The 13562-nt window shown below is 35.4% G+C and overlaps 1 protein-coding gene across 16 annotated transcripts in view; it reads right to left on the bottom strand.

Annotated features, from left to right (window-relative positions):
* Positions 1-13562, bottom strand: part of WDFY3 (WD repeat and FYVE domain containing 3) — a 308235-nt gene that overhangs the window by 109282 nt on the left and 185391 nt on the right. For all 16 annotated transcript variants that reach the window (XM_015138363.3, XM_078002624.1, XM_078002623.1 and 13 more), the window contains 6 exons: positions 12076-12307; positions 10429-10529; positions 10068-10286; positions 5362-5543; positions 3164-3395; positions 1657-1817 (listed from right to left, as the gene is read on the bottom strand). In XM_015138363.3, the coding sequence (XP_014993849.2) occupies positions 1657-1817; positions 3164-3395; positions 5362-5543; positions 10068-10286; positions 10429-10529; positions 12076-12307 (1127 nt within the window). The remainder of the gene's footprint in view (positions 1-1656; positions 1818-3163; positions 3396-5361; positions 5544-10067; positions 10287-10428; positions 10530-12075; positions 12308-13562) is intronic.

The following is a 13562-nucleotide window of genomic DNA, read 5'->3' as shown; positions in this document are numbered from 1 at the left end:
ATTCATATTTTCAATGGCCTTGAAATCTCTACTGTGATGTCTAATACACTTCTCAAACTTCTAAAACAGAATTCTTAATATTCCTCCCAACTCTACTCTTTTTGTAGTTTTCACCAAATCATAAAACTTGACTCCATTTTCCCAGCTGTTCAAGCAAAAAACCTGGACTCCTTAACTCTCTCACCTTTCACACTCATTCCACATTCTATCACCCAAAACTGCTAGGTCTACTTTTAAAATATACCTTGAGCCTTGTGGGGTGGCTCACACCTGTAATCCCAGCACTCTGCGAGGCTGAGGCAGGCGGATCACCTGAAGTTAGGAGTCCAAGACCAGCCTGGCCAACATGGTGAAACCCTGTCTCTAATAAAAATACAAAAATCAGCTGGGTGTGGCATGCCTATAATCCCAGCTACTCAGGAGGCTGAGACAGGAGAATCACTTGAACCCGGGAGACGGAGGTTGCAGTGAGCTGAGATGACACCATTGCACTCTAGCCTGGGTGACAAGAACGAAACTCCGTCTCAAAAAAAAAAAAGTGTATATATATAAAATACACATATACAAGGGGTGTGTGTGTGTGTGTGTGTGTGTATATATATATATACACCTTGAATCTGATCACTTATCACCACCACTGCTATTGCCCAAGTTAAAACCACCATCATTTCTCATAGGAATTATTTATCGGTCTCATAACTTGTCTCCCTACTACCACCTTTGTTTCTCTTCAGTCTATTCTCAACAGAAGTCATAGTGATAAAATGTAAGTTACAGCATTTCCCTCCTATGTCTGAAACTCTATAATGCCTCCCATCTTTCTCCATCAAAGCCAATGTCTTTACAATTGCCCCATGAATCCTAAACAACGTGGGACCCATCACCACTCTGGGCTCCTCTCCTACTGCCTGGGCCCTCTCTAATTTTATTCCAGCCACATGTCTCCATGGCAAGCAAGCATTAGTACTTTTCTCAGGGCCTTTGCACTTGGATTCCTGGAATACAAAACACTCCCACACCCACAGGTATATCCCATGCTGCCTATTCCTATGGCTTGTACCTCATCCCTGTCAAGTCTTTGCTCAAAATTCACCTTCTCAGTAAAGTCTCCTTGGACCACCATATTTAAAACTTGAAACTTCTCTCTTTCCCCTTCCCTGCTTTATTTTACTGCATAGCACCCATCACCTTCTAACACACTTTACAATTAGGTTATTTCTTTAGGTATTATCATCTGTCTCTTCCACTAGAATGCAGGAAACATAAGAGCAGAAATTTACTTTTTATCCACTGCTATGTCCTGAACTGAATGTCACCTGGCACATAATAGGTCATTCATTAAAAAGTTGAGTTGTAGCCTTAAAAACAGTAATTGTTTTCATTAGTTTTCTAAAGTTAAATTTCTTAATTGCCAATATAAATAAAAAAATTAATATGAATTATGTACTCATAACAGAAACTGTCACTTTTCCAAATTAAGTTACATATCTACATGTGTTTTGGCCTGCATTTGAAGTCAAATTAACCAAACATAAACAACACATGAAAGGCATGATTTTTAGCAATCACTCATAATTGAGTAGTATCCATATGAGACTCTGAGATACATTCCCAGTGAGAATCAGCCATAGTACACCAAGAAATCATCCTGCCTACCTGCTTAGCAATGGCTTTGCTATCCAATTTGTTATACACTTTCCGGATTCTTGCCACTGTTAGAGAAGACACAGAGAGTGCATAGAGGCCAAACGACACCTTCTCCTCTGGTACTAATGACACAGGGGATGGCACTACCCCTTCGGATTTTGCATCTTTACCTTCAAAAGAAGAATAATTCTTTTCAAAATCATCAGTAGTTCTCATCTTAAAATAAGTTTTTTATTCTTACTATCATTTTTAAATGAGGAGGCTTGAAAGTCTTAAAGTAGAATAAGAGAGGTAAATTTAAAAACTATTTTACTTCTCAGCTCTTCATTTATTTCTTTAATTAAAAACTGGAAAAAGAAATCTAGCCATAGATTTCTACATTTTAAGTGCTACTCTTAAAACATGTTCAAAATATAGCACAATGTAAAGGAAGAAAAGTTTTAACTGTTATCTGACGAATTGTAAAACATGTCCCCCTGGATTCAAAGGAAAAAGGATGGAGATGAATAAAATGCCTATCAGCCATGTAGCACTATGTCCCCTCCCCCAAAAAAGCACTCAGATATGCCTGCCTGTATTCTCCAAGACAACAAAGCAGAAGAGTTATTAATAAAGGCACGTGTTTTAAAGCCACATGGCCTGAGTTTGAATCTTGCTTTATCACTTAAAAGCTGTGCGACTTATATGTCTTTGTGCCTCATTTTCCTCTTCTGTGAAATGGGAATATTGACAGTACCTAACTCACAGTGTTTCGAGATGAATAAATACATGTGAAGGGCTCAGAACAGCTACATCCTTCATTTGTATTGACTTATTTAGCACACAGTAAGAGAACAAGAAGTGTTAGCTTTTATTAGATATCATTTAAATTAAGAATGAGTGAAAAGATAAATTACTAAATGATAGGATTATGACCATTTACAATATACTTGTCCTAATTCTTCTGAGATTCTTGGTGGAATCAGAACAAGGGAGTGGAAGACATCATTTGCAAGAAGTACTAGCAAGGAATTGCCAGCTTAACATCAGTTCCTCTGAGTCTATATTTCATTTGGGAGAAAGGATAACAAAAAGTAGGCTTGGAGTAAAGAAGTGAGAAAAAATAATGTTAAGTGATCTAATCTAGAGAATATATGTGTGTGTTTATTGAACCTATCTGTTCTTCCTTTAACAGGAGTGGCTATACTTTAAACTGCTTCATGTAACAGGAGAAATCACAAAAAGAGAAGAGTGTCACACAGTTAGACTCCTAGAGGGCATATACCTATATCTCGGAGCCAGTAAGAGAAACTGGATAATAAACCATCAGGCATAAAGACAAAGAATCCAGAAAGTGCAGTATGATCAGTGGAGGAAAATATTTTAAAGAGGAGTGAGTATCCTGCTGAAGAAGATTAGAGAAAGAGAAGGCGCTTTTCCTAGATAAACAATATGTATAACCTCATACACACACATGCATCTATATTGCAGGAGTTAAATTTCACACAACTTCAGGAACTAAAAATAAGTTACTCACATGGCATACATACAGCCTGAAAGCTTCCAACGTAATTTGGTCCAAGTTCATAAATGGTAGTAACATTTGAAGAAGGCAAAACTTCTTCTAGAAAATGTGTGGGTCCCAGGCGCCAAACCAAGGAAGCAATTTGGCGTTGGGCAGGTGGAGTACCAATGTAGGCATAGACCGTGCTCACCACTGGTGGATTTGCTGAACCTGAACCCCCTGGAGTACTGTGAACATAATGAAGCTGTAAGGAAGACAAAAGCAAATGTGTGAGATGTGAACACTTTCCCCAGGAAAATAACTACTTTGACATATATATTTTCATTATCTCAAGGTCACACAACTTTACAAATGCACAAAAACATTTGGGGTTGAGAAACAGGAAGGGCAAGGCACGATACTGGGATCTGTAACTGAGGACCAGGTATAGTAGCTAAAACTTTTATCCAACTCTCTAACACAGATAAACTCTTTAATGCTAGAAATGGCAACAAGCAATTTTAGGGATACTGTCAATGGCTGGTTTGCGTATCAAGTTAATGATGCTTCTCTGAAATTTTTGTTCTGATATAAAGAGAGCTTTCCACTATAGAATTAAAGTAGTCTTGAAATTAGGTATGTTACCTTCAATGTGAGTCCGTTAACTAAAATTACTGATGAAAATTGTTTTATAGAGATAAATTATTATAATGAATACATAATTAAGTACAGTATAAGAGATAAAGAACTTAAGTTGCTTTTTCTTGCTGAAGCAGCTTAATGGGATGAAGGACATTTCCATTAATTGTTGTGTCATAATAACATCTCAGCTTCAGATCCTATTCATTATTCTGTATATTAAACAGCAGTTCTTGGTGATGTTAATAGCACAATTGTGAAGACCAACATGTGAGCTACAGTTGATTTCACACTACTGTGACTATTGACAGGGACAGTGATGATGATGATGTAAATAAATCAATAATAAATTTCCTACTGCTCAACTCTACAAGCTGAGGCCATTTTTATTTTTAATGATACTAAAATTAATGAAGTAGCAATGTACTAGAGAATCTACAAACTCATTTCAAATGTAATCATGTATACAAATAAATCGACTATTCCACAAGGTGCATTTTAGGGTTTATCATACTGAAACACAATGCCACAATAAAATATCATCATCATCAAGGAAGGAAATAAATTCAAAGATGCTGCTGGTTTCAGTGTTTTTTAAACTTTAATTCACACACAAGGACAAACTTTGTCTTTTTTTCTTTCAAGTGATCGCTCTAAAATGGATACCTGCCTATAATCCCAGCATTTTGGAAGGCTGAGGTGGGAGGATCACCTGAGGTCAGGAGTTCAAGACCAGCCTGGCCAACATGGTGAAACCCCATCTCTACTAAAAATACAAAAATTAGCCAGGCGTCATGGCATGCACCTGTAGTCCCAGCTACTTGGGAGGCTGAGGCAGGAGAATTGCTCAAACCCAGGAGGTGGAGGTTGCGGTGGGCTGAGATCACGCCACTGCACTCCAGCCTGGGCGACAGAGTGAGAGGCCGTCTTAAAAAAAAAAAAAAAAATACTAACTTTTAGAAGGTCAGGAATTTTCAGAGTTTGCCAGCTGAGTTCTGTACAAAGTAACAAGCAGTATTTATTCTCATTCAGAAAAAGGGAGTTTCACCTGTTTCTTTACTCAATAATCAACTCTTTTTTTCTCTTCTAAATAGTATCACAATCTACAGTAATGTTTATGTAGTCATTCATTCAAGAAACAATAAACTGAATACCTACTATCATTATCGGGGACTAATCTGGGTGATCTGAAAACAAAGAAAAAAAAGCAATTCTAGCTCTAAAGAATATAAGTCTTCTGGATGAAATTACAGCAACAGCAATGAAGTGACAAAATAGTGTGTTCACCATTATTTAGGAATCCTTCAACTGGTTCCTCTATTATGAAAAAGCACCTAGCAAACTGGCTTAAGCTCTTGCATATTCAGCAACTTCTTTAGTACCTATAAGCCCTCATTTCTATTCTTCTCTAATAAAATGGTAAGAATTGGTTACATGAGTCTAACATATTATTCAAATGGGTACTGAATGTCAACTTAAAATTAAGAAAGTAATTATACAAATATCACTGTAATACACACACACCCCACCCACACCCACCCCAAACTACTACCTTATAAAGCAGGTAGATTTACAAGTGCACATACTCTTACCTTTACAGTGTTAACAAGCTGTCCATCAATATAGAGGGCTGCAGTACTGTTTTTCAACATGCCTTTGCTCATTACCAGGACCAAATGATGCCACTGTCCCTCAATGATAAGCTCTCCACATCGAAAGCGAGCACAGCATGGGAGAATTTCATAAAATGAGGACTCTTCACTAAAATCATCAACTGAAATAAAGGGGGGAAGACATAAAAAACTTTTTCCAACACTATCCCTATTCAAATTATTCATATCTAGATCAGCATGTTTTGACTTTATGTTAAAACAAAATAATGATGCAGACTGATTTGAGTAATAATACAATTCTGGAAAAAAAATGATAATGCGGGCTGGGTGCAGTAGCTCACGCCTGTAATGTCAGCACTTTGGGAAGCTGAGGTGGGTGGATCACCTGAGGTCAGGAGTTCGAGACCAGCCTGGCCAACATGGTGAAACCCCGTCTCTACTAAAAATACAAAAATTAGCTAGGCATGGTGGTGTACATCTGTAGTCCCAGCTACTCGGGAGACTGAGCCAGGAGAAACGCTTGAACCTCGGAGGCAGAGGTTGCAGTGAGCTGAGATTGTACCACTGTACTCCAGCCTGGGTGACAGAGCGAAACTCCATCTCAAAAAAATAAATAAATAAAAATAAAGAGATAATGCAAACAGAAGATGCCCTATTCATGCAATACCCTTACCAGCAGTAAGAAGTGAAACCTAGAATGTATTTTTGCTCTCTTCTGCTCAGGAAATATAGGTATAATCAAAGTTACAATGAACAAAAGTTAGCTAACGAAGTAAATAGTACCTAAGAATAAAGAGACAATAACATTATGACAAACACTAAAAAGAGACTAGTTGACACCCAAAACAAAAATAAACAAGTGGGACTATCTCAAACTGAAAAGCTTTTAACTAGCAAAGGAAACACCAGAGTGATAAGGCAATCTATGGAATGGGAGAAAAATATTTGCTAACTATGTATTTCATAAGGGATTAATGTCAAAAATACCTAAGAAATTACTAGAACTCAATAGTAAAGAAACTAATAATCAATTAAAACTGAGCTAAGAACTTGAACAGACATTTCTCCAAAGAAGGCATATAAATGGCAGACAGGTATATGAAAAATGCTCAATGTTACTAATCATCAGGGAAATCCAAATCATAAGCACAATGGCATATTATCTCACACATGTCAGAATGGCTATTATCAAAAAAAACAAAACACAAGTGTTGGCAAGAATGTGGAGAAATTGGAAGCCTTGTGCACTGTTGGTGGGAATGTAAAATGCTGCAGCTGCTATGGAAAACAGTACGGAGGTTCCTCAAAACACTGAAAATAGAACTAACATATAATCCAGCAATACCACATCTGGGTACTTATCTATATCACTGAAATCAGGACTTCAGAGAGTTATCAGTACTCCCCTGGACAGATGAGTAGATAAAGAAAATGCGGTATATGCATACAATGGAATAATAATTAGCCTTAAAGAAGAAAATTCTGCAATATCTGACAACATACATGAAGCTTAAGGACATTATGCTAAATGAAACAGCCAGTCATAGAAAGACATATATTGCATGACTCCACTTATATGAGGTATTTAAAATAGCCAAATTCAGAGAAACAATGAATGAAATGTTGGTTGCCAAGGGCTTGAGGGAGGGGCAAATGGGAAGTTACTAATCAAATGGTGCTAAGTTTCAGTGAAGCAAGAGAAAAAAAGCTTGAGATTTGCTCTACAACACTGTAACTACAGTCAACAACAATGCACTGTAACTTTTTGACATTGATTTGGTTACAGTATGGGTTAGAAAAAGAACCAAGAAAAATGTAAAGTTTATTCTTGCTATATGCTATGCTCAATGATACAAGATGACAACTATCTATTATTAGTTAGTGGCCATACTGTCCATAATAAAAGGTAGTAAGAAGGAGATGATTTACAGCAGAGACTAGGTATTTGTTGATCCAAGTTTCCTGCTTTATCAGACAACCTTGTCTCATGTATATAAACATATTCTGATTTGCTATCATTCTACGATTACTTCCTGACTCCAATCTGGCTCCTCTTTGTTACCCTATATGTTACCAGACCATGCTAAGAAATAATGATTTCGTATTAATTTAATTTTAATGTTAAGCTAAATAAAAATTAGTTTACCTTTTATCAGTACTTAACAAGTGGCAAGACAGCAGTAGAAAACCAGATTTTAAATACTCATTTAAAAAGAAAATTAAGAAAAGGGCTAACCTGTAACCATATAATTTAAAGCAGATCTGGTATTTTTCACTGCATGTACAAACAAGTAAACATACTGAAAGTAAAATTTATGTGACATGAAGAAGAAAATGCAAATAAAATATTGATTTCTATTTTTGGAATATTAAAATATCTGCACATACTTAAATACCTAGATTATATTTTAGAACGGGAATTCAGAATATGTCTGTTGATAAGACTATTACACAGACAAAAATCTTATCCATGAGGTTACTTGATATAGGAACTGAATAAACTAGGCAGAAAGCAGAGTCCTAAAGCCTTGAAAGGTGTAGTGCTATGGTCCAATGGAGGTGAAAGTAAATATGAACATATGGGTGAAACAAGGAACTCGTCCCTCTTCCTTCCCTGGTTCGTAGACTATAAGTCTTCTCAAGTATCGAAGAAGATATTCCTTATAAACATTTGTGAGAGTTTCACTTTCTGACTTAGGTTTGAACTAAGACATTTCCAGCACTGAGTGGTATGTCAGGGTATCTCAGTGAGCCAACTGGCTTATGACAACTCTTAATTTCCTAGGCATCGTAATGGGTTATAGCTGTTGAGAGAATGAATTCTGGCAATACTAACACATATGTTACCGTCATTTCTAATCATATATGGACTACAGCAACCTGGCAAATTACGTTTAGTAATAAAAATGAGATAAGAGTTAGAAAATATTTTCCTAGTTTATAGATTTATCTCCAGATCCACTCCTTAACTTTTCCATTAAATTCTAGGGTGTCTTCGAGTTCCCCATTATTATTCACTTTTCTCATTGTTTCCTTCTCAGGCCGTTCATTTCCTCTATTCATGTATTTATATGTTTACATAATATCTGTATGCCTAATACATTCTAGGTACTGTGTTAGACAGGGAAGCCTAGATTACAAAGATTAATAATTTTGTTTGTGGGAGGTTCAAATAGCATAAGCAGACAAAAACAAATTAAAAATTAAAATCTATGAAGTCTAGATAAGAGATGAAGACTATTAAACAAGTGCTATGGAAGTAGGCACAGGGAGGAAGGGAAGATTTGAGAAATATTAGGGAGGAGTATTACAGTAAGACTTAATGGAAGGGGTGGTATTTTCAAGTTGACTCAAGGTTTCTAGCTGGGCTAACTGGCAGTGGTTGTGCCATTTATCAACACAGGAAAATATAAGGAGATGTAGGTTTTTTGTTTTTATTTGAAACGGGATGTCTCTCCTAGGCTGAGTGCCGTGGCACCTTCACAGCTCACTACAACCTCAAACTCATGGGCTTCACCAATCCTACCACCTCAGCCTCCTAAAGGAGATGTAGGTTTTATAAAGAAGGAATATTAGAAACTGAGATGTTTACTGGAATACTGTTCATGTGGAGGTGTTTAATATGCAGTTGGAAATATGAGGACCTAGCTTGGGACATAGACAAATGAAAAAAAAAAATCTTGACTTCACAGTCCTTGAGATAAAAAGACTTAAAGCAATACTAGTTCACGATTTTTTTTCCCATGAAGAGCTGGTCAAGTATAAAGATGAAAGGTGAAACACTGGAGAACACTACTTCTGAGGGGCAGATAGAAAAGAAAGCTCAAGATGGAAGGAAATTGTAAAACAAAGATCAGAGAAATAGTGAGTATTCTAGAACACAAGATTGGAGGTAATTTTAATTAGGACGAATTAGTCAACGGGACCAAATGCTACTAAGGGACAAATAAAGCATCATAACAAGAATTTTAAAGTACTAACTATATTGATGTATAGTTCTGTGCTAGGTACCATGAGGAATACTAAGTCAAGAAACCTTACAATGTTTAAAGACTAACATTCATATTAAATTAATATGTATTGAATACCAACCACATGCCAATATGTGATATTATTTTACTTAGTTAAAAGAACAAGATTTAAAAAATCACATTTATACAAAATGCTTTGAGTTTGGAGATCTACTGTACAGCACTGTAAAGTCATGGCATGTTGGAGAAAACTAGGGAATTCGAGTTATAAAATAGTATATAGTATGCATTATATCTTGAAGGTAAGTGACGGATAAGGTAATTGAAATGTTATTGTGTCTAGCACAGTGTGGCACATATGGCAGGCAGGTGCTCAATGAATATTAATTAGTTAAGCAGAATTCACAGCCAATGATAATCCTTACCAAAATACATCAAACAAGCAACCTGCTTTCCTATGAAAAGCTGTGATTTCTTGGCAAGTAGAGATAAGTCCTTATTAGGTACTCACTCCCTCCACTGTTTTGTAAGTCTCTTTTGAAAGTGCCTTAAAATTCACTGGTAAGCAATATTCAATGTTTCATATAACTTGTTCTATGCTATAATAATTTAAGCTGAAAAGTCATTATTAGTTGGACTTTTAAAATAAATACAAAAATGAAGTTTTAATACTTTTATAATCAAAAGAAGAAAACAGAAAAAACAAATACTGACCATAATTTTGGAGGAGTTCCTCTTTGGTGGAAACAATCAGAGATCGGTCTTTTGCTGATAGAACTATGGCAAGGCACACGTAATGCTGCTCGGAAGAATTTGCTCGGCGTACAACAGTAAGAAGTCTGACAGGGTGGTTATTTGGAGGAGAACTAAAATGTTCAATACAAAACCAGCTAGAGTAACTTAAGCCAGAGGGAGGAGGAAAGAATCTTTCACCTACAGTAAAAATTTTAAAAAAAAGTTTGTGTGGATTAATATTTATATTTTTAAAAAGATGCCAACAAAAGCATGTAAACTCTAAATTAAATATAATGTACTGGAAAAAAATTATCATAAGCAGAAAGAAAATATTACTTACCAGAACCAATGCCACTGACCACAGCTCCATCAATAAGACCTGTCGTGACGGTATTAGTTGTAGGAGCATTATGAGGGGCCAAACTGGGCAGAAACAGACAGCTATTAAAGAAAAGACAACATACATATTAGAGATCAATGACTCCTTCTCTTAACACTGTGCACTTACCACGGTGAAATAACTGCCAGTATTTAATGTTGATTAGAGAAAATATCATGGAATAAATCTGGATGCCTTGCAAAGCCCTTCCCTTCTTTTAATCATGTAAGGGTATCAAAAGACATAATTTTAAAATCTCCCAAAATAACATTTTTAATTTAAATTAAAAAAAATTAAGATACAAAATGCATATGGCAACATACTCTAATGTATAAACCCAATCAAGACATTAGAACAATTTCATCACTGAAGGAAAACTCCCACGTGCCCCTTTCTGTCACTCTTGTTACCACTGATTGCTTTTGACTATTCCCAACCATGTTTTAATCTATGGTTTGATAATGACCTATGATAATATTCTTAAAACACAGAGGTTTCAATCCATATAAGAATCCCACAAACAACTAGTATAGACAAAAATTATGAATTAACACTCTAAGGCTGGGCATAGTGGCTCACGCCTATAATCCCAGCACGTTGGGAGGCTGAAGTGGGCAGATCACTGGAGGTTGGGAGTTCGAGACCAGCCTGGCCACTATGGCGAAACCTCATCTCTATTAAAAATACAAAAATTAGCTGGACATGGTGGCGTGCGCCTGTAATCCCAGCTACTTGGGAGGCTGAGGCAGGAGAAGAGTGTGAACCTGGGAGGTGGAAGTTGCAGTGAGCCAAGATCGCACCATTGCACTCCAGCCTGGGCGACAGGGCAAGACTCTATCTCAAAAGGAAAAAAAAAAAGAAAAAAAAAAACTCTAATAGCTAACAGATCTAGCTATTAGATATATTAGCATTTGTGTCTATTTTAAGGCTGTTGGACTTCATGAACTCTTTTAGATTCTTTATAGATTCATTATTGCCATTTCTGCTACTATAATCTGCTGCCACTTGAAATAATTTACTCATTTGAAGTGACAGTCCTTGAATACTTATAATGTATAAATTATTACGCTAGGTAATTTGAAGGATAGATGATGATAAAACCCAAAGACTTTTCAATTTAATTTTAATTTATATATTATCTATACATTTATATTTATTACATCAGATGTTGGCAGACTTTTTCTGGAAAGGTCCAAATCATAAATATTTTATGTTTTGTGAACCAGGCCGTCTCCATCATGACTACTCAACTCTGACACTCTAGGACAAAAGCAACCATAGGAAATATAAATGACTGTGGCTGTGTTCCAATAAAACTTCATTTACAAAAAAAAAAAAAAAATTTGCAAAAGCTTTACTAACAAAACAGATTTGGTCCATGGGCCTAAGATTTTGGGTTCCTATGTCATATCAATTTATTTAGTATAACAAACAAAAATAATTAAATGTAGTAATCTTAAAATATCATGCTCAAAAAACTCAATAATTAAAAATATTAAGTATGGTAAAATATATTTTAATTAAGTATATTTAAAACCAAAGATCCATTTGTAAAGGCAAGTATGAGGCATAAAATAATAAAGCTTGGCTTCCTTGCAAATTTCTTACCCAAACCCTTCAAGCGATGTGTCAAATTCAACAAAAGCTGGAGTAACTGATGACCCATGAAGTCTGATGTCATGTGGGGTTGTCATAGAGACCAGACACTTTACCCTGGTCAGGGGTACAGTACTTCCTTCCGCAGATTTTACCAGGCTCTTGCTTATCCGGTAATGGTTATCTTCATGTAAGCTAAAAACATTATCAGTACCCAGACCTTCCAGAGATGTGATCATACTACCTGTAAGTCAAGGAAATCTCTTGGGAAAATGTCATATGGAATTTTAAAATAACTTTACAAGGCTGATTTATTTGTAAATACCACTTCAGTTTCAATACACAATAATTTTCTTTTTAAGTGCCAAGATCATTATCCAGTTTTAATGTACTTAGTTTATTTTTAAACTTAATAGCATGCATTTCCTTTTTTACTAAAGCAATATGCACATTGCAGAAATGTTGGAAACTAAGAGTATAAATAAAAATAAACATCTCAAATAATTGTCATCAAAGCCACTGATACAATGTAATTTAATTATAAATCTCAGTTAATAGTTACAAATCAGGTAATACTTTTATTTCACAAAACTATGATTTATTAATTCTCTTTGAGGGAAAAGTAAACAATTTTAGAGCACTAAAATGAAAAGAAACAGGTCATCTTTATTATAAAACAAATTAGAGATAAATGGCAGAAACTTGCTTCTCCCATTTTCTCCCCATTATTAATTATTTCCTTACAATTATTAGAACAAAATGTGCGATCATAAAAGTACTTTAACTGAAAGATTTCCATATTTATAAAAAGGGTAACAATTTCAAGAATAAAAAGAAAAATTCTAAACAGATTGTCATTATCTCTCCAGGGACACATTACAAACGTAATGAAGAAAATATTCTCTCTCAAAATAAACTACATGAGTGTAGGAAACTGTTTTCCTTCTAAATGTGCTGGATATTCAGGTAACTATAAAAATATTTCAAATATTCTCTTAGGGAAAGGAACTATTTTTGTTTCTACTCTTAGCAAAGGAAATCACAATTCAATTCTAACTAACTGTGTAAAGTACAAAAATAATAACAAAAACATCACAATAACAAAATATGCATCCAGGAGCTGTATATCAGTTAACATGAAAACCTGCAATCATTTCTGTTCTCTAATACAACAGTGTTAGAACTCAGAATATCTTAAAGTTTCTGAAACACAAACACAGTATTTGCTAATCACTGATAATAATTTGTATGAGGAAAAATTAAGACTCAAATAAAGGGTGAAGTTTGTTTAATCTGACCTCAGAACTGTCACCTGAAAAACGAAGGGGCTGAACTATATGATCACTACTTCCTTCCAAAGTGGCCATCTATCCCTTTCTCTCAGCCTATCACTAGCCACTTGGCTTCGTTTCTTTCCCTATTCAACCTATAAGCAGGATTAATGTATCAGTTCAACTACTTTTATCAGTATTTTTAATTTCCTATCCTCCATGTGTTCC

This window comes from Macaca mulatta, chromosome 5 (genome assembly GCF_049350105.2).
Source record: "Macaca mulatta isolate MMU2019108-1 chromosome 5, T2T-MMU8v2.0, whole genome shotgun sequence".
Classification (NCBI taxonomy): domain Eukaryota; kingdom Metazoa; phylum Chordata; class Mammalia; order Primates; family Cercopithecidae; genus Macaca; species Macaca mulatta.
Note: the sequence above shows the minus strand (reverse complement) of the source record. Positions and strands in the feature narration are given on the sequence as shown.